This window comes from Eulemur rufifrons, chromosome 15, assembly GCF_041146395.1.
Source record: "Eulemur rufifrons isolate Redbay chromosome 15, OSU_ERuf_1, whole genome shotgun sequence".
Lineage (NCBI taxonomy): Eukaryota > Metazoa > Chordata > Mammalia > Primates > Lemuridae > Eulemur > Eulemur rufifrons.
The window spans coordinates 39,668,029-39,694,848 of record NC_090997.1 but is presented as its reverse complement, the minus strand read 5'-3'; the positions used below and the strand labels follow the sequence as shown (position 1 = coordinate 39,694,848).

The window sequence follows — 26,820 nt, the reverse complement described above, 5'->3', positions numbered from 1 at the left end:
TCTCCCAGACTTTTGGCCTAAGCTATTAACTGAGGTATTGAACACTGAGAAAATAGTAGTGGGTTTGGACTATTTTTTCTTTTGAGATATTTATTAGACAGCCAAATGGAGATTTGAAATAGGGAGTAGGAAATATTGGAAAATTGAAAACAAGATAAAAAACTTAAAATCACTCATAATATAATCCCTTTACCTAGAAATAACAAATATCTGCTAACATTTCAGAATATTTCCTTTGCACCCTCATTAAATGCATTCAAAAATAACTTTCTCCAAATGATTTTACCAAAGAGTGACTATATATGAGGATAAATATCTCAAAACCCAAACATATAATAGCTACAGCACAAAGCATAAATCTCATTTGATCAGTTATTAATATTTAGCATCCAATGGTTTCTCTGAAAAATCTAAAAAGAATTTTCTCTCAATAAGACAAGCATGTGAGACAGTATTTGCCATCCCTAAAAATATTCAACTAAATTTTCTACTATAGCAAGCCCAGATGCTATGTGAACTGACCAACTAAGTGACAAATTATTTATTAGCTATTTATCACTTAAGATTACAAATGCGATTTATCACTTAAGATTACAAATGCTCACTATTTTATAAAATTTACCATTATCATATATTTTGCTTATTTCCTGATTTTTTATAGTTTATCAGTACAATTTTATATTTACTTCCCCTGCTGATATATTCGGCAATCTTCCCTTTTCAAAGAAGGGAGAAAATCAACATTGGACTTTAACCCTGAGAGTACTTGTGGAATCAATTAAAAGGTGGCTATTTTTAGCTCAGATTTTAGAGTATACAATGAAATTTTATATGCAACCATATTGCAAAAAATGTCTCAATGAACCATAAAAAGAACAATACAAAAGAAATGTCTCCTTCCCTACAAAAAGAGATTTGAAAGTTCTAGAAGTGTAAGGGTTGACCATTCAAAAATCCCTTAGCAAATGAGGGTTTAGTCAATCTCTGTTTTGAGAAAACAGCTTTGTATTTGTTCACTTGAATTTTATAGTTTCTTTTGGAAGTAGTGTCCTTATTTACCTTATTTTAAATACATACTTAAAGTATTTTTAATGTCATATTTATTTGCTTCTAAATCCCTAGTCTCTGTGAGATTTTGATCTCACCAACTGGGTTTTTCTCATCAAGACATTTTTCAAAAGCATAAACCCCAAGGCTGATGAACAGTAAGTTGGTATGCCATTAAATAAATTATTATAAAATAATTTCAGGTTTTTAATATGATTTAGTGTAATAAAAATAAAGTGTACTGAAAGAATAAACACACTGAAATAGTTAATAATTCTCCCTAGATTCTTCATTTATCATTAAAAAAACAATGTGATTGGCCCCTTTAACAATTAATTCAAAAACTCAAACTTGTAAATAATTAAAAGTTAACAGAAAGGGTCATTTTTTCACTCACTGGGGCAGCTAAAAAGTAAAAGGCATATTAAGTCATTTAATTATATTTTTATTTTCATTTTGTGCATAATACTAACTGCCAAACATCTAATTTTAGAGGAAAAAAACCTTGTCAATTATTTTAAATACATTTAGGAATTACTGAATTTTCAAACTATTGAAAATGGCAGAAATGGAAACAATGTTTGCAACATCTGGACTAACAGAAGTGGATCTAATTTCCCTACTTCCCTACCAGTTCACCTCTCCTTAGTCTGACATAGAAGCTGAAACTCTGTGCTCACTTACTGTATATTTCTGATCATTTCTTCTCTAGAAAACTGTAATGTAATATAGATGTCAGCCCCATTTGACATACAGATGGCCAAAAGCTCATAAAAACCAATACAAATATAATGAAATCACACTAAAATGCTTGACTTGTATGTATCATGAAAAGATAAATATATTGGTGATCATACTCTACCTCTCTAACACCAAAAAATAAATGTTTACTGATGAAAACTTTCATTAATAACAAAGGACTTTAGATTTTATCTATAAAATACTTATCAATTTAAAAATGCAATACTGCTGATTGCATAATTGTAAGGCAAAAGACTTTCAAAAGACAACTTAGTATTCACCTGAGAAACTCACCTATCCTTCCCCCTAACTCAAGGGAAGCATCCTTATGTGTACAATACAAAATTCTATCCTCTCAGAAAACATTATTTTAAGGCTAAGAATTTGTCCCAGAGGAAAATGGACTGATTATCAGGTAGCAAATCAGCTCAGCCTTGGTTCTAAAGGTAGCTTTTTAATTGAGATAACATGATGATGATGTTAGAGATAATGCTGCTTTAGATTATTAACTAAATGCTTCTTCATCAATGAGCAAATAATATTTTGTCTCAATTTTTAGTAACAAGGCAAGTAGTAAGAAAAGTCACACAAAATGAACTTTGCAAATCTCTTCAGATAGGATAAACGACATTTCTAAATAGGACTTTTTTTTTGAAGGACATTTGTTCTGAAGGAAAAAATTAAAATTGGGCTTACTCTTACGAGAAATTTTTTAAAACCATTTTATGTTCCCCTACTTGGGTTTCTTCCCTATTTATTTTAGATTTGGAGAAGAATGTCTTCTTAATTACGTGCCATAATGAAGCCCCAATTATCCTCTAACAGTACCAGTAAACCCACTGTTAGCTATGAGATCCTTGGAGGAAATTAACAGCATAGGCAGAAGTTTCATACATCACACACCATTCACTTACACCATTTAAAAACTTACCAGTAAAAAAAGTAATTCGTGTATTCTTTAGGGAGAAAAGGCAACTTCCCTTACCACCCCCTACCACACACATGTGCATCCCTCACACTGACTGAAGATCCATTTTAAAAGTGCTTTTCAACTAGTAATAAGTATTTTCATGATTTTTTAAATGAGTGTCATCTTTGATCAAGCACATGGGAGGAAAAAAGATTTGCGTATATCCAACTTCATTCCTTTACTTTCATCCAGTATTATAAGACACTTCTATCTCTTGCCTGCTAGGATGGAGAGAGCATTCACAAGCACAAGCTACCCAAAATAATGCTTAGTCTGTCCATAGTGAGAGAAATATTATAGTTTGGCTGCAAAGATCCACATGTTCACCGAGACTGGCATGGAGAACACTGCCAGGAAAGGCAAAGAAAAAAGGAATAAAGGGAGGCAGGCAAGAAGGCAGACAGGAAGGCAGGGAAGGAGGGAGAAAAGATATCAGGGTTCTGTGCACAACTGAAGGGGAATCCAAGGGCAGGCTCGCTAACAGGATTGCTTAGCTTCACCTATGCGACTGCAGCTCCCAGACTCAATATAAATATAGGTTAGTCAAGGTCCTATTTTTGTAAAGTACATGAGTTTTATTAAAATGGATACTGCATTTAATTTACTAGGTAAATTTATAGCTACATACATAATTAGACATTCCATTATATTAGAAGACTATTTCATCAACAATTATGCAGTACTTTATTATTTTAATGTACCTGAACTATGTTTTTGGAACTGCCACAGGAACACTGGTTTTAATAAAATATAGGATTATGTGATGTTGGAATATTACTCATAAAATACATTCAAGTTGGTCCACTATGCACACTTATATAGAAATCTATGCCCAGAAAAGTTCACGGTTAAAAACAAAGCATAAATTTAGTGTCAGGGGGCACATGCAGGAGATTTGTCAGTAATGAGCTAGAAAGGTAAAACTAAGTTTCAGTTTCTTTAACTGCTAATATAGAGTTAATCATTAGTATTAAAAATAAAGACTAGCAGAACAAAGAGAACAATGGTGTTAGAACACTTCAAAAATCAAGCCATCTCAGGGAAAACTGACTGGTTCTGAAAACACTCAACGATACAGGCATAGTGAGCATTTTTTGCTCTTTGAAGCTTGAAATTTAAAATCAATCCAGAAAAGAAATGCAGAAATGTTGCTTGCAATTAAGAGAACAAATTAATCCTATCAAAAGGTAGGAAATAATCAGGACTTGTTTTAAGCAACGGCACAACTATATTGTGGATGATATAAATAGTCACTCTAAGGCACTTTTAAAAACATAAATATTTAGACCTCCTTTAAAGCACAGTATGAATTATACATTATTAGTTAATAATTTTGTTAAAGACAAATAGATTCTTTGTGCCATCTGAAATATAAAACTGTCTTAAACAATAAATATCATTATCTGATCCTCTAAAGGATTAAAATAGAAAAGTATGTCTCTTCAGATGGATCAGGAAGTAAAAATAAAGTCCCTTCTTTAAATGAACTTGAAAGAAAATAATCAAACATTCAACACTTCTCCAATCAAATGCAAATTTTCTGACATTTCTGAAAATTAAAATGAACACTTACATTAATATTGATAGATCTGAAAAATCAAAACAATTATAAACTAGATGATTTCTGCTTATAGCTTTCACTTTCAACATTTTAATATTGATAGATCTGAAAAATCAAAACAATTATAAACTAGATGATTTCTGCTTATAGCTTTCACTTTCAACTCGTTTTTTGCATAAGTGTTGATTGTAACTTGTCTTAATTTTCACAAGTGTTTAAATTCAAATTAAGCAGAAAATTCATTAGCAGTAGTTAATTTCTATTTTAAACTTGAGCATGTTTTGGTGAGCTACGAACTCATTCATGAAAAGAGATGATGGCCCTTATAACAAAATGTAAACTAATTTGATCTACAAATTCAATTACACCAAATTACCAAAATTAAATGGACTATCAACATCACCAATTTTATTGCCTACCAAGAGTCATGACAAACTCACTCAGAAATTTAGTTCTATCTTCAAGAGGCAGACCCAGCCTGTTACTAACTGTGAGTGCAATGCTGGCAAAACATGGCTAACATTTCTTGGCAAATTTTATATACATCTTCATTTTTGCCTAAAATGTTGTGCAAGGTGGCCAAGAGGATTGGCCAGGTCATGGATACATTCTCTGCTGTCTCTCATTTACAAAATTTTAAATAGTCTTAGTGTACTTTGAAAATTTTTAAACAATGTTGTACATTTTAGAAAATATATATGGCTTGAAATACAAGAAATATTTCACACCAAATAAGGAAACAAAATATTTTACTTAAATGTTATTAAATCAGTTATTATTTTCTTTGAGGACACGACCAGATTTTCAAGGATTATCCACTGAACAGAAACTACAACTCTGTAGGTACTAAAAAACAATTTAAAGGTACCAAATCATAGAAATCATTGTAACTTTTTTAAGAAAGTAATGCTTTCCTCCAGAGAATCTATTTTGGTAGTTAAATAGTCTATTTGGTCTATGAAATTTCACTGGTAATATATAAATATAAATATCTTCCTTAGCCTCACTAGAGAATTATGAGAAAAAAACTGTATGCCCAGTTTATTCAAAAGAGACATCACTTTGTCAAAGGTTCTAAATGGAAAGGTAAAAGACAACAGCACATACTATCGGTGCCCATTTCTGAAGTTAACGCAACAAACACAAAATTTTTTGGTCAACGAATTGGAGTGGTGGTATATAAAGGGAAACCATTCAATCCAGTAGTTTTTGTGACTGGGAATTTATATAGACAAGATAAGCCTGCAAAAAGATCATTCTCTGTCAAAGAAATTGCTAACAACAGTGATGTTTGGAGGTAAACAATTCATTTAAATTATTCATTGAGCTCCTGCTTAAAGCCAGGCATGGTTCTAGACACAGGGCTTGCATGGGTGAACAAACCAGACCCAGCCCTCAGGCTCACGAAGCTTGCCTTCTACTGGGGCAAAGACACCAAACAATAAACAAGATGCTTACAGACATTGCAAGGGCCAGGAAGACAGTAAGACAGAATGATATGACAGAGAAAGACTTTAGGAGTGAGGGGCTACTTTAGATGGGGCATCAGAGAATGCCTTTCTGAGACTATTTCAAAACTGAGGTTATTGTAGAATCCATGCATCCTTTTAAAAAACTTCTAATTCATGGTTTCAACTCGTGACCAAGGGCTCTACTTTTATAACATAACCTTTCAGTTAGTTGAACACATTTCTTTTCAAACATTCCAGCAGAGTTAATTTTCCCATCCAACTGGCAGATCAGTCAGTCTTGATTAAGTGGGATGGACAGGCACAGTACTGAAACATCACCAGAAAGGACTCAACAAAATGCTAACCAGACAGAGGTGACAAAGAAGAAGGACAAGGGGGGTTTGGTATGAGTGTACGTTTGAATTCCAGGAGACCACTTTTGACTGGATAAATATTAAGGATTGCATGAGAGAAAATGGTGGAACTTATCATGACCCAGAGAGATGAAATCTGGATGATCTTTTTCCTGGCCAGCTCACATCCAGAAAGATTTCATTCAACAAGAATGATGGCAATTTATCACAAAGCTAATACCAAAAGAAGGGATGGAAAACAAGCAGAGAATCCAATGTTAGTAGTACAGTATCACTGACCGATTTATAAAAAAAAAAATTAAGTAATCTCAATACCCCAATAAAATGCTGCTTTCGTTTTTATAATGAGAGCAATGAATCAAAATATTCCATATATGTAGAAAATGGAAACCAACCTGCAGAAGAACCAAACCTATGCAGTGGGGTTTCATTGATTTTAAAACTAACCCACATCACAATTCTAAGTAACCACCATCACTATGAAATGTTAATTCTCAAAACTCAAATGTACATGCCTAAGGAACCATGTCAAAATAATGTGAAATTTTTAAAAATCAACTTTATGAGCAAAATGGGCTCTCTTATTGAAAACAATTAGGAAGATTTAGAAGCATAATCATGCCATGTGGGAGAGACATTTAATTACAATAAAGCTTTTTATTATTATAAAAGTGATACATACATGTACATAGAAAATGAAGAAACTATTAGGAAGAAAATACAAATCAATAGAACTCTTATTTTGTAAGTTTCTTTCCCTATGTCTAAATATACGTACATAAGAAGTTTCCTTCTTTTCACAAAATTGGGCAAGTAAAACACCAGTAGTCTTACATAATGAGTTTTCGTTTAATATTATACCTACACAAATATTAAAATGTTATAAACTACTTTAATGATTTTAATAAATACATAACATTCACCAAATGGATAAACCACAACTTATTCAAATATATTCCTGTTACTGTCATTAATGCTTTTTCCAATATTTTCCTATCAAATAAACAGCACTAAGAAGAATGCACATTTTTGTAACTCCTAAGTGAAGATCCCAAGAATTCCTGAGTCTGAGGATATGTATACTTTGAAGAGTCTTAACACACATTCCCAAACTGACTTCCTGGAAAGATGAATCAATTTCTATACTCACCCTGTATCATCTCAACACAAAATATAACTTATTTTTAAGAGGTGCCACTCTTATAAGTAAAGATGACATTGATATTTCATTGTTAAAATTAGCATTTTTATCCATAAGGGGGATATTTTCTCATGTTTACTGGCCATGAATAATTCTAAAAATAATCTGCCTCTGACCTTTTAAATAAAGGTCCTATTCATTTACATAGACATTTAAGAATGCTTAATAGCGTATACATGTTAATCTTTTGTCATGTGTTCCAATAGTCCTAGTTGTCATTATCTTTTTAATTGTGCTCACTTTTGTCATATTAAAAAAATCCATTTTATGCAAACATATTAATCTGCGGCAATGTGATTGAGCCTGTTGATTTTTTTGCTTACAAATTTCTTGCCCATCTTACTATCAGTTATTTTTTGTTTTTCTTTTAGGTTTTGTGGTTTCCTTCCCTCCTTCCCTCCTTCCTTCCTTCCTTTCTTCCTTCCTGGAATAGAAAGAAGAGTGCAGATTTGGGAGATGTTTAAAACCCAGCTGCTAAATGGGCTGGAGGGAAGGGAGAGGATGAGGACAGTGAGGAGGTGAGGAGAAGAGGGAGAACTCAAAGAGGCTACCAGGGAGGGCTGCAAACTGAAAGAATGGCATTCTATGCTGAGCAAATAGCATCAAAAAACTGAGCCCATTTCTAACAATTTCTCCTTTCCTTAAAAGTTAAGTTTCTTGAAACAGTAGTCTATATTCATTGTTTCAAGTCTTCATCAGTCATTCACTCACCATCCCAAATACAACCTGGCTTCCATCCTGGCCACTCATGTTTTGATCAGTCACTAGTGTCCTCTAGTTGCCACAACCTAAACCCTAGAAGCATTTAATATTGTTGGCCATATATACCATAGTCAAACTCTTCCCCATATGTCTTCCATAATGGCTCTCTCTTACTCCCTTCCTTCTCTCTAGCCACTCCATCTCACCCTCCTTCACAGCTCTTCTTCCTCTCTTTCTCTTAAACATTGGTGTACCCAGGGGCTGCTCCTTCAGAAACTTTCCCTTAAGACTCTCTTCTTCCCACATGATCAATGACCTCAGCCATCAGCCATCACTATAAGATGCTGAATTTCTCAATCATTTTCTGCACCTTAGATTCTCTTCCGATCCTGAACTTCAGAGACATTTTCGTCCCCATTTCAAATTCTACAAGTCCAAAATGCACCCACAATCCTCCACAAAAGGTGCTTAAATCTGCCTTCCAATGATATTCCCCATCTCGGTGAAACTGCACCTGTATTCAAAAATCACCCAACCTAGAAACCAAGCTACATCTTAGTCTTGCCTTCTGCCTGCCTCTCCATCAGCCACTTCAGCCCTGCCCCACTCCGATCTAGTCAGTCAGCAAGTCTTTCTTTCAGGTTCTCTCTCCTACTCTCTCTAAAATTCACCTTTCTCTCCTTGGTTTAAAGGACCCAAATCTTCAAATCTCCAAATGTCCTTGGTTTAAAAGACCCAAATCTCTTATCTAGTTTACTCAGATACAGCCTATTGCTCCTAGACTACAAACGTGTACAGTATGTTACTGTACTGAATACTATAGGCTACTGTAGCACAGTAATAAATATTTGTGTATCTAAACATAGAAAAGGTACAGTAAAAATACTGCATTATAATCTTATGGGATCACTGTCATCGTTATCTGAAACATCACTATGCACAAATAACACATGACTATAGTTCTTGAATATATCTCTATCACTTCCTGCCTCGCGCCTCCACAATGAATCCACAACACAAGTGCCAAAGAGTTTTTTTAACTTGTAAATTCATCTATGTTAATTTCCTGCTTAAAATCCTTCAATTATACCTCTTTACCTTTAATAATAGTAATAACTGTGACCATTATTTTTTAGTTCCTATTTCCTATTTTCAGGAACTCTATAGGATGTATTTAAAATATATGAGAAAACTGGAATTTATATCTATGTGAACTGGCTTTATTCTGTCATATCTATTTCCTCTACACAAAATTCCTTAATATTTAAGATTTTTTAGGATCTAATTCCTACCTACTCCTCAATCCTTACCTCATCCTACAGCTTCACATGCTATTCTCCAATCATATCAAAACCATTTTAATCCCTTGAATAGTAAATACTTTTCCTGTCTCCTTATTGATAGTTTTTCTGCTGCCTGAAATATCCACCCACCTTCACACCCAGGATCATACTCATCCTCCAAGAGTTAACTTAGCTGCCACATCTGGATAAAATGCTGTGATCAAGCATTTTATAATATAATCCTATAGTTCTCTGAATACTCTATCCTGGCATGTATCCTACTATAATTACCTGTTTGTCATCTATTTCTTCTAATAACTCTGTCTCTAAAATAAGCACTCTATTTCTTGGATGAAATGCTCATATTAAAGGACTGTGCCCAGAATACTCAATAAAGGTTAGTTACAAGAATTATCGTTCAGGAAATTGCCAGTAGCCCAGTGTGATCAGCATTTTGGAGTCAAAAAGAGATGTGAATAATAATACTGGAAACACTGACTTGGGTAGATCAGGTTCTTTTGCTGACATAAAGATCTTACTGCTTTAGCCAAAGAAGATCCAATGAACAAAATTTGATGTGTATTTTAAGAAAATAGCAGCAATGTGATGAAAGGTGAGAGGCTGGAGACAAGATAAGGAAGGAGACAGTTTAAAAGGTCCGGAAAGAGTTGGGCAGAAATAGAGTTCATTCTGAGATAAGTTGATTTCCATAAACTGGCAAATATCCATGTGCTCATATTTACCTTTTCTCACTGTTTCATGTTCAAATCCTTCCACATAAGCCATTTTATCATACACAATTTTTATCACTACCAAAATGTGCACGAAGTTGGATTTTTGAGTCTAAAGTTCAACACCAGGTCAAATCTTGAAAGTTTCAAATTTGAAGGTTTCAAGAGTAGCCAAGCAAATGGTTGAGACTGCCCAGGAAAGAATGGGGAATAGGAAGAAAGGACTAATGGTAGAAATTTGGCCATACTTACACTAACGAGCAAAGGAGACGACATGGAAGGAGACCAGGTGTGGTCAAGGCAAAGAGAAGGATCAACAGAGTTAACTACAAACAGCAGTGAATATGTAGTCACAAAAGCTATTTACAGAATATGTAACAGGATTCAGGGCAAACTTGCATTTTAAAAAGGCCATCTTATATCTGAACACTCTATGTTAAGCTGCTTTCCTGATGCTCTGGCTCCATCTTTTAGTGTAGAAGTGTACTTCTCCTGATTGTTTTATCTGTCGTTGTTGTTGGAAAATGTTTTGCATCACTGATAAAATGTTTTAAAAAGAATTGAGAGTATAAAATTACAGTAAACTACTCATCAAATTATTACTCTGGTTGTTTTCTCTGATGACTCAATGTATCAGCATGGTAATTTTAATTAAACATATTTACCACAATGGTAAACACTCAAGACCATATAGAACTTTTCCCCCTATTCTTCAAATTGATGTCTTTAAACAGAGTGCTTATAAATTTAGTAGTAATAAGAAGTTCACAAGAAAAAAATCCTGTATAAAGCTTTCTAACATGAAACATTGAGAAAAGCAAAATTTCTTTACTTAAAACTTTGAAAACTTTTCTTTTACACAACGATTCAGGTAGGACCTATAAAAATCCTTTCAAACTATTAGAATCTGATAATCTTAAAAATATACGTCAGTGTGCACAATTTCTGAGTTCTTAGAAAAGAGACCGCACAGAAAGGATGTAACAATAGTATGGAAACTTACCATCCTTTCCAATTGGACTCTTTAATGCAGACTTATTGCTTCCATGTGTTTTAAATAAAAAAAAAAAAAAAACTAAAAAAAAGAAACCTCAAACCTTTAAGCCAACCACATCCCTAAAATTTTTGGCACTCTTATTAAGCATTGAATCCAGAAAGGGGGGAAAAATTTTTTATTATCACACAATTCTATCAGACTCAGAATTTATTTCCTCATTATGGGAATATGTTGCAAATTAATAATAAAGGTCAGTTTCTAGAATGCTTAAAAAATTATGCTATTTAAAGCTGCTAACATATCACAAATTATTTGGTTTTACTGCTGAAATAAATAATGCCTATGTTGAGCACTGGATTCTAGAACATAAAATATAAATTCATTTGGGAGAATATTAAAATAGATGTGGTTAACACTTTTGCACACTAAAGACTTTGGGGGAGAAAGCTGTAGTTACATAAAGCTGAAAAATACAAACACCACATAAAATTAATTCATATAATTTTCTGAAACAATGAAATCTTTGCTCAAACTACACAATAAATAAATCTGTGCTACAAGATACACAATAAAATAGTCATTGAATTATCTACATTCCGTAATCTTCACACTCTCCCACAAATGGGGATGCACAATAGATGATTCCCTAAATGAAGTACTTCAAGCTGCAGTTATGTGTCAAATGAAAGAAAAGAAGGAAAAAGTTCCCTCACCCCAAAGTGAGAACAGATGGGAATGTAAAATTAGATAGGAAGAGACAGTGAAGCTTTGGATGACCGAACAAGAAATCTTCCCCAGAGCAGGGCCAAATACACCAGACCTCAACTTGTTCTGCCTCCCAGTTAACTTACAAATTAAACCCAATAGGAATGTAAAGCAACTCGTAAATTAGAAGCACTCTTTTTTATTTTTGCAAGCATTTATTTCTATATGTAAAAATTTTATAAAGAAACTTTTAATAAATATAAGATTAAAAAATGTATGTCTAATCAATATAAGGTAGTCAGTCTCCTAATCACTTTTGTGAGTTTAGCATTATTTCAAACTAAGGGTATTAATAATAAACTTTTTTAAAATAATAAAATAAATGGCTTTATGAAAAAGATGCAGCAGGCATGAACAAGCTTCCAATGTGGACACCAAATTCCTTGTATGATGGAAGACCCATCTGCCATAAATTAAAGAGTTATATAAATAAGTTATGACATTCTATATTCATTGTTTTCATATTTTATCTGTACACTAAAAATAATCTTTTAATAGTAACACCAATAATCTGTCTTAATAACAAATGTTCCTTTATTTATACTTAATTTTATATAGCATGATATAATTTTCCTATGTAAAAATAAGAATTATAAACTTAAAAGAATACTCTCTACATTGCTGTATTCTCTTCTATACTTTTTTATTTTTATTATAGGTAATAATTTAAAATTTGAATAAAACAGAATTTTCAGATTTTCAAGTGTTCTCAGATTTTAATGTATTTTCAAACAGTAATTTTATTGTTAATAATCATTCTCTTAAAATGTTATTTTAAGAGCAATTTTGTAGGATTAACCATGAGCTTTTAAAAAGCTACCATATATCTCCCACAAAATAGTGCCTACGGAGCAATTTTTTTTTTTACTCACTTTCACATAAAATTTGCATTGGTTAATATGACAATAACTCAATATTTTAATTAACAGTACTCAAATTTATAGATCATTCTCATCCATAATTTCAAACTTTTTTTTTCCAAGATGACAATAAAAAGTCGTTCGTGCAGATTTTGCCTGCCGTCCCAGAAAGCTGGCTTTCAATATCTTAACCCTGCTTTATCTTTTTAAACCTTACAAAGTACACACAACAAAAAGAAATATAGAAATATGAATCATTCCAAGTGGTGAAAGCAACTGCACCTCACACTTAGGTGATTTCAGTTTAAACAACCCAAGGCTCTGGTAATTTGACACAGGTTTTACTTGTAGTACGGAACGAGGCTTTCCATAGAGATGCTCAATATACTACATTGCATATGGTTGAATATGTGCATAAAATAATTACTGGAAAGTAAATTTTATTATTTGGATTACTCAAAATTGTATGCAAACATTATTGCTGAAAAAGAAAACAAAATTTCCAAGTGTCTAGCTTTCTTTTTTTATCTCCATTATCAACAGATAAAGCCACAAATGGCAAACATTTGGGGATACCATGCTCATTAAATTTCTTAAAATTCAATTTCTGCACTTTGTATTTGTGCAAATAAATTCTCACTTAAGCAAAAACAATGGTGTACACTTTCAAATTCATCCTCATGTTAATAAATCCAAGCTCAAATTACCCAAAATATTAAATGCAGAGTCCCCTACAAATATCACAGTGCCTTAATTCATTTTGTGGTTAGCTGATTGAATAATTTTACCATGGAGAACAGAGAACATTTTATAATGAATCCAAAACGTCTATCTTTCTCTTGGGCGTGGGTAGGGGATTTTGGATAAAGAATGCATATGTACACACTTAACATTTATTCAAGACGCCTGTCCTAATCCCAGATATCCTATTGTCTCTAAAAACCGCATGAGGCACAAGTACTCTGGATGACAATTATTCATCTGTAAAAGGAAAGCAGTTGGTTTAGATCAATATTTCTCAAGCTACAGACTGCAGACACCTGAAGATCTACAAACATAGTCTTGGGAGCATTATAAGATTCTTGTTTTGTTTTGGTGCCTTTATATTATGATATAAATATAATTATATTCTGATAGTCTCATTGACAATTTTTACCACTGATTATTAGCACATAATTTCAGCATCTGATAATTATGTTTCTGATTTTTGGTGTTAGCTAGTTATTATAGTGACTATGTTTAATTCCTAATACAGTGTTTCTCAAAATGGGATTCACTAATGTATTCTTGGGGCCTGCAAGACATTTTTCCATTAACATAAATCCAAGTACTATTCAAGAGCAAGAGACGCTAGATTAGATCATCTTTCTAATTCCTTTTCAGTCTGAAAAATATATTATATTCTATTGCAGTCTACCAATAATTTATGGAGATCAAATTTTAAAAGCACACTTAGAGGAAGAAACTTCACAAGAAGAGTTATAATATCTAATTCTAAGTTCTACTTGTTTTCCTTTTACAATTATATACAAATGAAACTTCTGAGATAATAATAAGTAGTAGGTGGGCAAAATCTAACAGGCTTGTCAAAGTTTCTATTAGCAAATGATAGCACTATTATTTCAAATGGTTTAGTAGAGTACATATTAACTAGGAGTCAGAAAATACAGTTTCTTTTTCCAGTTTTGTCTATGGCTTGAAATAACCTCTTGGTGTTATTGTGATTCATTCTTGCAATCCCCATTTTTTTCACAAATGTAGTACATTATGCTAGTAAATCAATAAAAGGTACAATAAACACTGGGTACTCGTGTTATATAATGATAATCAGTATGTTTTAAATTTTAATTTATATAATAACTAGGAAACCAACAAATCTACAAAACTCAAATATTTGCTTTTCTTGATTTTGTCAGTGACTATATATAACATAAACATAATTTTGTTTTTGAATGTAATTATGGATTATTTTGATCTTGTTTTTAAAAATTTGTTTAAATTTGCCTCATTTGAAAAATATTTGTAATTTTGCCAATTAGCATTTAAAGATATTTTATTGGTAAAAGAATTGTTTACTCATTAAAAGTTTAAAAATATAAACTTATCATTACTCAAATATCATAATTTTATGTCAACTTAGTGATAGACTTCTAAAGAAATTCTCTACTCATATGTATCTTAATAATTAAAGCATCTTAAAACCAGTAAAGAGATATAAAATGTTTGCAAACTGCAAAGATATTCTGAATTTAAAATGCATATACCTTACATTTAAAATAATTTTTAATTTAAAAATCAGGAAAAATGAAAAGCCTTTAAATTATCTTATGCATATCTATGATATGTGAATAAAAGTTTCAAGTAAAGCTCCTCCAGAAAGAAGTATATAATATTTTTTCCGGATATGTGGCATCTTAAGTGAACATTTTTTTAAAAAAATAAGTTTTTAAAGCATTTCTAAAGCACTGCCAATAGCATAATTTGGTTATTAATTAAACTACTATATTACTTTTAAAATTATTTATTGAATTTAAATTATTGAATTTGAGAGATTCATTTTTAGAAAGGAAAGGCTGTGAAAATCTAAGGTGAATTTCAAAATCAACCAATTCCAGAACAATCTTAAATCATATTAAAACAGTACTATCAGATTCAGATTTAAAAGATTTTTGTTTTCCTGTTAACACAGCAAATATAGCCAATGTTAATTTATTAAACTCATTTCAAACTTTCTTCTTCCCATAAAGGATTTTTCAGCTTTTATTATTTTAAGATCTCTTTTCTAGAAGATGTAAGTAGACCATTAACTAAAGAACAGTGAAGTCAGAATGGAACTGTACATTTCAAAAAAGTGCATACTTTCATATACTGTGATAAGTAATTTTTTTTCTTCTGGAAGAGGCATGTGTAATTGCACAAGTGTTAGAATCAGCACCAACAATTACTCTACCTGAACTGTAGAGCTGATCTCCGACGCAAAACCGCCTGTCAAGGGAGCCTCATGACTGATTAGCAGTCGCCCTGTTTTGATCACAGACTGAAAGAGAAAAGGAAAACCTGATGTTGAAGAGAATACGTATTTCAAGCATATGATGGTAGTTTTAATTCAGTTAAAAAATAAATTCAACAAATAATATACAAATCAGTAATTCAATTTTATGCCAAACAAGTTACAGTTCCCATTTAAAAGGCCAGTCAACTGATTTTTGTACTTTAAAAAAATGTTTCAGTAGAGCTTGTAATCCCCGTAGAAAAGAAAAATGAGATTTTTGATTCTATGTTTGTAGTTTAAAATGCATATCCATTATTATAAGATCTTTGTGTTATAAACTGAATTACTGTATTTCATATTTAATATATCAATATCAATTTTTTTCTTCATATTACTTTAAGAGTGAAAGTGCTTTTTTGTTCATTTTAGGGCATGTTTGCATATAAATAACAATAGCTTTAGGAAATATTGTTTTGTGGAAAAGGAAGATACAAAAATAGCATGTAAAAGCTATAACAAAGGAAAAGCTCAAGCTACTAGATATTTGAGGAAATCCAGCAGTATGAAATCACTGCAAAAGTAAAACGGTTAAATCCCTCTTTGTTAATGTGCACTAAAGTCTAGTTAATGACCACACTACACTTTAACATGGAAAATGTCACAAATAATAAAGATGTATTCTGAAGAGTTGCTCAATGCAGTTGTTCACACTATGCATCATATACTCTATATAATATTCAACCAAAAAGTATAACTATGATATCATAGGATTCCAGCTGTGTTGGCAGGTAAAAACTATTAAAATCAACAGCAAGTTATGGCTTAAAATATATTGACCAATTACCATATTACCAAAGAGAAGTAGTAATTTTGTCTCTAAATTTCTAACAATTTGATATCACCTTTCGTAAAACGTTACCATTTTATGAATATGAAATCTTCCAAACAAAAATATGTATTAAGATAAAAGATTTCACTCATTCTAGGTAATTTATAGTTTAGAATTTTAAAAGTATGCAGCAATTGCAACCAGCCAGATATTGCCAATAGTATGACAAAAATAAGTTACTATATCTACTAAGTAAATAGTGACTGAAGAACATAAAATCTTATGAACACCTTAATGAGTACTACCCCAGCCCCAATGAAACGTTAACTTTGGGATATTAGTTTTTATCTTTTTATGATTGTGATTCATTATGCCATTTGTAAAAGTCACAAATTAAATTTCAATGCACTTGGATAGAAATATAAAGAGACAAAAATATTCCACAATCACACATACAAAAAATGTATTTTTAAAATATTCTCTCAAAGATGTTCTCACTTTAAAGACAACCAATAGAAAAGAAAAAAAAAAAAAAACAGGTTTGAGAATCAGACCTTTCTCATAGCTCTGAAACCCAGATTTTGCCAACATAAAAGTTATCAAAGGATGAGAGCCAAAATCCATCATGCTAGATGGTGCATCTTAAATTTCCAGCAGGTAGAAATGAGAAACTTATATAAAAATGCTATTACCCTAAAACCCCACACAACCAAATTGGTCCTTTTTATCTGAGCTCAGGCCTATCCAAGACCAAATGTCAACTTTTAGAGTGATCCCTGAAAGCCAACAAGCAACCAGGGAAGATGGCCTATGCTTCTTAAATGCTATAGAGTAGAGTAGGGAAACTAAGCACAGAAGACCAAGGACAAATGCTTCCACTCCTTGGGGTTCATGCAATATGATATGTAAACAGATGAAATCTGGAGACCTTCTTAGTGTCCTTCAGCAAGGGAACAGGTAAACAGACCAGCACACAGCAATATAGTAGCATATTATGCAGCCATGAAAAAGACCAAGGACATGGAAAGATGCCCATAAGTTAATTGGTAAAACAAGCAAGTTGTAGGACAATACAATCTCATTTTTATGAAAAACCACCACCACAGCAGTGGGGCCACCAAGAAAAATATCTTTTCAGCATGTATATTGAGAGAACATGTGTAAATAGCCTGGAAAGATTCATTTCTAACTACCAAAAATTGTTTCTCTTGAGAAACAACAGTGAAGAAAGTGTGAGAAAGTCTTACTTTTTACTTTATAAAAGTATCCTTGAAAGTATTCTCAATAAATCTAAAATAAATAAAAATAAAGGGAAAGCCCTTAAATTAATGTTGAAGGTAACAAACACATCTATTTTGTAGCGATAATCTTCTCAAAAAACACAATGATGTTTTTTATGATATCTTAGCACTAGTTTCAGAAACAAAGGAATCCTGAGATCCCAAACTCCTGCAGCAAACAGGCACAATAACAATGTGGACAGCCGGTCTTCCCATCCCACTCTGTGTGATCCCTTGCATGTCGGGATCATATCCAGCTCATCACTTGACCCTCAAAGCTGTTGGATACTAGACAAAATGAAAAACAAACTATTGGTATCAGAAGTTCAAGTTGTTCAACACCTCTGTGTGTGCGTTACAAAAAACTTGTGTTCTTGGAATGAGGAGTTATACTGACAGATATGGAAAGAATTCCAGAAATTTCAAAAACACCAAGAACTAGAGGTTAGACACATAGGAAACACTTTGAGTTTGTAGAAATTGCCACTTGTCTACAAACAAGTGAAAGAGAAACAGCGCAGCAAGAAGAGAAGAGTCAGAAGTAACGATCATAATCACAACAATCATCGTCACAGAGATTGCTGTGTGCTAGGCTCTGAGCTGCACATTTTACATTCAATTACTTCATTTAATTTTGGAAAGCACTTTAAGTTTCATGTTTGCTTTTTAAAAATCATCTCTGATATCTGAAAGTATTAAAATGTATAAAGTTATATCAAAATTCTGAAAATGCCAAAATTTAAAAGTAACACTGATATTTTCAGTCATTTCAGTCAATTCTCAAAGAATTAGCATATATTGAACTGTCTGAGTACATCACTTTGTGAAGTATAGTAGAAATTCAATTTGGTATATGTTTTTTATCATTCATAATTTTAATTTGTTAAAATTTCTAAAGATTTCTTCTCTATCTTGTTTTGTTAATATTGTGAAAATGAAATTGTCACAAATACATAAAACTGAAGAGAATGTTACTCTTTCTATTCTTTGTGGTTCAATTAGATATTCTAATTAAAGTACATATTTTTGTCAACTTTAATAGGCTTTTAATGTTCACATATCTAGACAACATAATACACAACTGCCAAAAAAATTTCCCTAACCACATTTAGCATTTTGATGTACTTAGATAGTAAAAATTAATATAGTATTCTTCAATGGAGATAGCCATTAACTTTTTTAAAAATAAATAACTATAGATATAAATACTGATAATACTTTAAAATTCATTTCCTTTGGAAGAAAATATTTTTTAAAGTTTTCTTCTGAAATAAATGCATTTCTACACTCAAAAAAAATTAAAAGTGTTTAAACAACTTTTCAATATGAAAGCTAAACCTATCAAAGCCAGGAAAGATCACGTAAGGCTGGATTTTCCAGTATCTGCTTCTCCAACATTTTACCACAAAGAAATGCTCCTGGATTCTGGCCTATGGCAGATGGAGCAACAATGAGTTAAAGGTGACAAATGGCACCAAGGAAAGCTAAGCCAGTTAAAGATCAGGACTGTGAGTAACTGTTCTCTGTGTCCTCTACCACAAAACAAAAGGACTTTGTTCCCCATAAAGGCTGTAGAAGATTTGTCAAGAAAACTTACAAGACGGTCCTGAAAGGCTAGGAGTTTTCTCACGGTTTTAGTTAGTCATTCCCTCCAACAGAGCATCTGTAGCATCCTATCACAAGAGGAGCAATCAAAAATCTCTTGAACACGTGACATTGCCAAGAACAGACATATCATGATATCCCTGTTCTGGTGGAACCTTGGAGATAACTTATGTCTTGTTTGGCCACTCCATGACTTTTCCCCCTTATCCATTTTCTACCCACAGGTCTTTATTAATGGCCATAAATTATTAAAGTCATCTATGCAGGATATCTAGCACAGTGCTCTGAACATATTCATACTGTGAAAATGAAAAGTTAAGAAAGTTAATTAGATAGGTTAATTAGATAAAAATCTATTAAAATAAATTGTTTAACTATATTATACATGTCCTTTTTTAATTTATTTATGCTATTGCTTTCTTAGCAAAATCCGTTTTTAAGATAGTGCAAAGTATATACTTCCACACGTCCCACAACAATGTAATTATGAAATAGTAGGCTGTAAATTGATGAAATTTTAATGTAGCTTTAACAATAAGATATCTGTAGTAATAAAAGAGCTGCTAAGTTATACTTTGTTAAAATGACTGCACAGACTTTGGCTGCCCAAACATTACACATATGTTTTAGTGAATGTAGCCTTTAAAGATTTTAACACAATCCAACCAGGGAAACAGTTAAGCTGTCATTCCAGGAGAAATGATACAGACAAGCAAAGCATTAAGCTTGCACATGCCTGAAAGTTAACACTGACATTCAAAAAGCCATGTATCGTGTGTGTGTGTGTGTGTGTGTGTGTGTGTATCGTATTTCTTATTCAGAATCTATAGCAAGATTTTCTCCCTACAGACAATTCAACCTTATCAACACCAAGTTCAGCAGCCTATTCTTGACTGCTGATAAGAGAAAGGAGGAAAGTAACATTTTGGATAGGTAATTTATAGCCTTTTTAACATTTTCTATCTGAATATAAAGCTAATAAAAAGCCAAAGAAACATCAAAGCTGGCCTTTACTGCTTCCTTCTGAAGTCAAAAGAACCTCATGTATGTAATACATACATATAAGCACAACTAATGGTAAAAGTCATAACATGTATGTTTCACTAATCAAGCACATATTAATTATTATTTATACAATCTAGAATCAATAAGGACATAATTTTGGTGAGCTTCAAATATCAATGCAAATGAATTAGATAAACTTTTTAAAATGTTTTCTTGTTTGATAGCCAAATGCATTTGACAAGTCAGCCAGAAAAGCCTCACAATTAATCACAGGCTGACAAATATATTAACACATGCCTGGTGGCTAACACTAGTCAGCATGACCTCCATACACAGCTGGACCACTGGCTGATACTTTGCTGGAGAACTACCAATGCTAAAAGAGAAGAACAATCATGAGCTTCAGAGACAGTTCTGAAAAGGCCATTTTGGCAAAGATGTTGGTGATAGGGTTACAAATATTTTAGTATTGTGGCAAAGTGATGTGAAGTGAGAAAAACTAAATCCTCAGGGCTTTGTCACCCATGTGGAAAAAGTAGGTAAAGGAGCACACAGAGCACAAAAAGAGTTGAATAAAGTTAAGAATAGAGGAATAAGCAAATAATACTGACAAAGAAATGAAATGTTTGGGAAATTTTCGGACATCCTCACTAGTTCACTCTTTCCTCAATTTTTAGTAACATTCAGAGCTGAAATACTACAGAATCTAGAAAAACTGCTTTTGCAAAATTAAAAGTGGACATCTTTCTGAACGCCACTTCAAAATATTTCAGGTAAACATGCTCCTGTCAGTTAATCTTACCTTTCTAGCTTGTGTTCTAATAGTCCCTCTACGCTCCAGGCAGGTCAGGCCATGCGCTACTCTGTGAATGTGATCCATGCTTTTCCACCTCTGACTTCCTCCCCCAAATTGGCAGACATTCTATCCCTCCCTCAAGACCCATCTCATACATCCCCTCCTCCCTGGTCCCCCCAACTAGCTGGGCTTTCCCTTGTTTTAAATCCCGTGGTACCTTTCCCTCTTTTTTTTTTTCTTTTTATATCAAATTATCTAGTGACTATTTCCTAATAGAATTTGAGGTAGCCGACAATGCAAGGATGTTCTATGAAAACTAAAAGGGTACAAGAGCAAGAATCAAGTACAGTAATAGGGTCAAGGCAGCACACACTGCTGTACCTCTCTAAGGAACACTAGTAATTTACCTCAAAGTATGTCTTAACAACTCCTCCAACCACACCGTAAATTACAAATTTGAAGACACAAACTCTGTTCTTCATATTTGGGTCTACTACAGAACATAATATGTGACGAACATGTATTAAATTGAGCAAAATATGCTCATTTTATTTTATTGTTATTTGGGGACAAATGCATATTTTACTAAAAAGTAAATAGGCTTTAAAAGTACCTGAGAATCTTTTTTTTGTTTCTTTGTTTTGAGGAATATTCTTTCTCATGGTGTGGTAGTGGGGGTATCTCTATACTGTCTCCTCCAGCAGACTCTAAATCATTCAAGAGCATGAATTCAGAAGCATCAGATATTCTATACCTAACCAGAATACCTATACATAGTTGTATATGTGCATGCTAAATATTAATAAATGTTGTTTATATTGATCCAAAAAGAAGCACATAGACACAATGATTTACATGGATCACTCCCCAGCCTCCAAGTTTCTGATGCCTTTAATCTCTTAGGAGGGACGATCAATGTTTTAAAAGGCACTGAAAGGTCCCAAAAACTAAACTCTAATCATTCAGATTCTGATAGAGGACTACCGTGGGCCACCTTTGTCCACCTATTTGTCCTACAACAGACTGTTTTTAGAATAAGCAATCAGCAATACAAAATATGTTTCTGTTTTCATGTACCTTTTAAAACATGCATGATTGTAACAAATACACAGAGTTGGTCCAGAACATAAATTTTCCTTTCCTATTGAAAACAGTTCACCATGATGATAAAGGTATTGTACTGGTCTAGTGGACATTTATTAGCTACATAGTTAAATATGGGTAAATATGTAAATAAATGTGTTTTAAAAGTTTTTTTTTTTTTTCATTTTCCCTGTTAGCTTAAACATCACGCAAAGCATAACTATCCCTAGGTAGTAACATAATTTTTTTTCTGCCAAAACAATTTTTCAAAGATTGAAGTAGCCACTTCAAGGATTGTTGTTTCTGTATCTTCATTCTTATCACTTTCCTATAACTTTTTGGCAGGGCTTAAAAATATTTCCATAAACTTTTACCTAATCTCTACCTCAACTCTATCGCTTTCACTTTTTATGAAAATAAGAAATTGCAACATGTTATTTGGATATTAATACTGTTGACTTCCATGTCAGAGAATTTTGGAAAACTGTTAATAAGAACTATTAAAAAGCCAGGTTGTGCTTTTGAAACACAACAAGGGTGTTGCATCTTCTAGTCTTAGAACCACTCTGGCTCTTCCAGGCTTTTTCTTTGGAGTTTGCAATGGCGGGAAGCATTTGGAAGACCCACATAACTAAAGTCTTACTTTAAATATGCATATACTCTTCTAATAAATAAAAAAGTGAGGACACAAGAGCTACTTACCAGTATTTGGCAAATTAAGAACCTGACACAATAGCAAAGACCACTGGCAGTATCATTCCACTATATTTAGCTTTCATTAATTCAGGCGGTTCACCTTCATCCAAGTGATATTACTTTGTTATTGTGTGTTACATACATATTGTTCCTAGTTTACCATTCAGGTTATGATTATGGGCTGACTGAAAAATTCCATACAGATAGTTTTATTTGTTTGTTTTTACCATTTTAACCACTTTTAACTGTATAGTCCTGTGGCATTAAGTATATTCATATTGTTGTACAGCCATCACGACCATCCATCTCGAGTACTTTCATCGACCACAGCTGAAACTCTGTAGCCACTAAACAATAACCCCTCATTCCCCCTCTTTCAGGACCTTGGCATCATTCTACTTTCTGTCACTATGAATTTGACTAATCTAGGAAGCTCACATAAATGGAATCTTACAATATTTGTGACTGGCTTATTTCACAGAGAATAACATTTCCAAGGTTCACCCATGTTATAATATATTATGTGTCAAAATTTCCCTCCTTTAAGAATGAATAATATTCCATTGTATGTATTAATACATATCACATTTTGTTTATTTATTTATCTGCCAATGGGCACTTGGATTCCTTTTGCCTTTTGGCAGTTGTGAATAATGCTGCTAAGAACATGGGTGTACAAATACCTGTTTGAATCTCTGTTTTCACGTCTTTTGGGTATATACCCAGAAGTGGAATTGCTGGGTCATATCGTAATTCTATTTTTAAATTTTTCAAGAATAGCCATACTGTTTTCCATGGTGGCTGCACCGTTTTACATTCCCACCAACTGTGCACAAGAGTCCCAATTTCTCCATACCTGTGCCACCACTTGTTATTGTCTATGTTTTTTTTTTTTTTTTTTTGGTTTTTTTTTTTTTTGGGAGACAGAGTTTCACTCTTTTGCCCTGGCTAGAATGCCGTGGCATCAGCCTAGCTCACAGCAACCTCAAACTCCTGGGCTTTAAGCAATCCTTCTGCCTCAGCCTCCCGAGCTGGGACTATAGGCATGCGCCACCATGCCCAGCTAATTTTTTCTATATATATTTTTGGTTGTCCAGATAATTTCTTTCTATTTTCAGTAGAGACAGGGTCTCGCTCTTGCTCAGGCTGGTCTCGAACCCCTGAACTCAAACAATCCACCCGCCTCAGCCTCCCAAGTGCTAGGATTACAGGCGTGAGCCACCGCGCCCGGCCTGTCTATGTTTTTAATAGTAGCCATCCTTAGTGGGTATAAGGTGGTATCTCACTGAGGTTGTGATTTGCATTTTCCTAATACTTAGTGATGTTGAGCACCTTTTCAGGTGCTTATTGGTCGTTTATATATCTTTTTGGGAGAAATGTCTACTCAAGGCCTTGGCCCATTTTTTAATCACCCTGTTTGATTTTTTGTTGTTGATAAAGAGAGTGCTTTAAAGGTGCTTAATACATCTAAATTCTTACACTGGTCCCCTGGGGTACTGGAAAGAAAATCTTTTCAGAATATGATATTCCATAGGGAAAAACATATAATCAAATGTCAATTGTTTACCATATCCTCTTTTTTAAAAAAAAAAAAATGACAATCTGGTTTCCTCATTATATTCCATTTTGAATCAAACACAGGAAAATTTTTCCTAACATCAACAATGTCACAGATCCTTTCCCAAATTTATTATCCTAGACAGCACTCCTCTCCTGAAAAATCTTCAATGGTAAATCAGCTAATCAGAACCATAAAGATAATTTATAAATGGTAACAGCACCTGTAATCCTCTGCCCACAGAAACAATGGACACTAGTTACACACTATAGAACATTCTAAACCTTGTATCTCTTTGCTCCATACTGTGCCAATAATTAGGAGATAAGTAACACCAACTAAGAAAGTTTGGAACATTAGTATAAACCAGAAAATCACTTTCATCATGTTATTTGAGCATTATATGCAATTTCTCAATTAACTTTTAATGCAGTATAAATTCCAAAAGTCATCAATTCACATCAAAAACAATTTCTTGAGCCACTCACATGTACTAATACTGGGGTTGTGATGTGGGTTACCAAAATGCCCTATGGCAAAGCATACCCAAGAAAGAAAGAAATTAATTATTTTCAGTGAAAAGGAAAGACAAAATACTGGTATTAAAAATCAAGTCACTTTTGTTAAAAACAATTTTTTTAAGAATGTAAAATTTCCTATGTTCTATTCTAAAATAATATTGAAAAACAAATTTTTCTCTTCTTAAAACAAACAATTACTAATATCCTCTCCTTTTCAATTCATAAGTCTCCATTTGGCAAATTTTTCTCAAGTGTTGACAACAGAGGGAAATACTATGTCTGGCCATCATAAGAGTTCTAAAGGGTAGAAACTGACATCATTCCTTGTACTCCCAGCATACCGTGAATAATAAGAAAATGACCCTAACCAAAACCAAGATTGTCAGCCAGTTACATTTTACACTGCTGTTTTAAGCACGTATCAAGGGTATTGTTTTCCCTGAAGCCAGCTGGTTGTCTACCAAGGTAATATTTCCCTAAGGAATGATCAAACGTATAAACACTGCTACACTTCTGTATCACCATGGATAAATGGTTTTATTTTCTAAAACCTGGTCCAATTTTGTTGGAATAAATGAATTTTTAGTCCATTATGAAACAAAAATCATGTGTAGTTCATAAGACATGGGCAAGGCTTAAAATCTTTTGGGTCTTTTTTGGGTATGACTCAAAAAATTGTTACAGTAAAGTTCAAAGGATATTTCAGTAAAAATTACACATATGTTTTTGAGTGTATATAACTAAGATGGCACAGAGAGAAATGAAGTATATAGATTATATACCTTGAATAAAACCAAAATCACAGGAGGAAATTATTTATATGACACGTAGCTTCAGGAAAAGAATCACTTTAGCAAAAATAATAATATTTGTCCACAAAACATTCATTATGATTTGACAGAGAAGGTGAGGAACACAGAGGCACAGAAATCTCAAGGTCAAAAATTACAGTATCAAAATTCATTGTCAATTATATACCAGTGAGAAGATACAATAATAGTTTTTTTGAAATATAATTTAACTTTTAAAATCTATTTAGATTTAAATCCTTTTTTCAGGAGAAAAAAACTTGGAAATGTTTTATCCTTATATACCACAAAAATATCAACATGCCATTCCTATTTCACTTTGAATTCTCTACTCTGTAATGTTTTTACTGACAAGGGCTAGTACAGTAATATGATTCTGGCAATTATACCACAAAAAGGATATAATAACTTAGGTTGTGAAAAATAAAATTTTTGAGGGGAGAGTAATCCAAGAATATTTTGTATTTGATGACTTACTTTATCATAAGAAGTTGGTCATTTTGCTATATCCTCTATGAATAAAATAATTACTATAAAATAGAAAATACCACTAATAGCCAATGAAAATGTTCTATTGCTCTAATAATTTTTAAAAAAACAAGTTAAAAATAAGAATAAAGTGGCACTTTACCCTTTAAAGTCACAAATTAATTTAATTTCTAGCAAGGATACAGTAAAATCCTCCTGACAATGCAAATTAGCATAAGTCTTTTAAGAAATATTTTGGGAATATATTTACCAAAAACTACTAAATGTTTAGATCCCTTGAATAAGGAATCTCAGTTCTGAGACTTTATTCTCAGAAAAAGAATTCAAAAGATGTGAAATATTGAACTTCTGGTTTAAAATAGCGCGCGCGTGTGTGTGTGTGTGTGTGTGTATGTGTGTGTGTCACCTGGGTCAAAAAAAAAAATTCAAAAAAATTTAAGAAACACTGTTTTAGAGCCAGGGTGTCATACTAAA

The 26,820-nt window shown here is 32.7% G+C and overlaps 1 protein-coding gene across 2 annotated transcripts in view; it reads right to left on the bottom strand.

The window, feature by feature from the left end:
* BCKDHB (branched chain keto acid dehydrogenase E1 subunit beta) overlaps window positions 1-26,820 on the bottom strand; it is a 280,099-nt gene that overhangs the window by 106,226 nt on the left and 147,053 nt on the right. For both annotated transcript variants that reach the window (XM_069487680.1, XM_069487678.1), the window contains exon 9: window positions 15,634-15,720. In XM_069487680.1, the coding sequence (XP_069343781.1) occupies window positions 15,634-15,720 (87 nt within the window). The remainder of the gene's footprint in view (window positions 1-15,633; window positions 15,721-26,820) is intronic.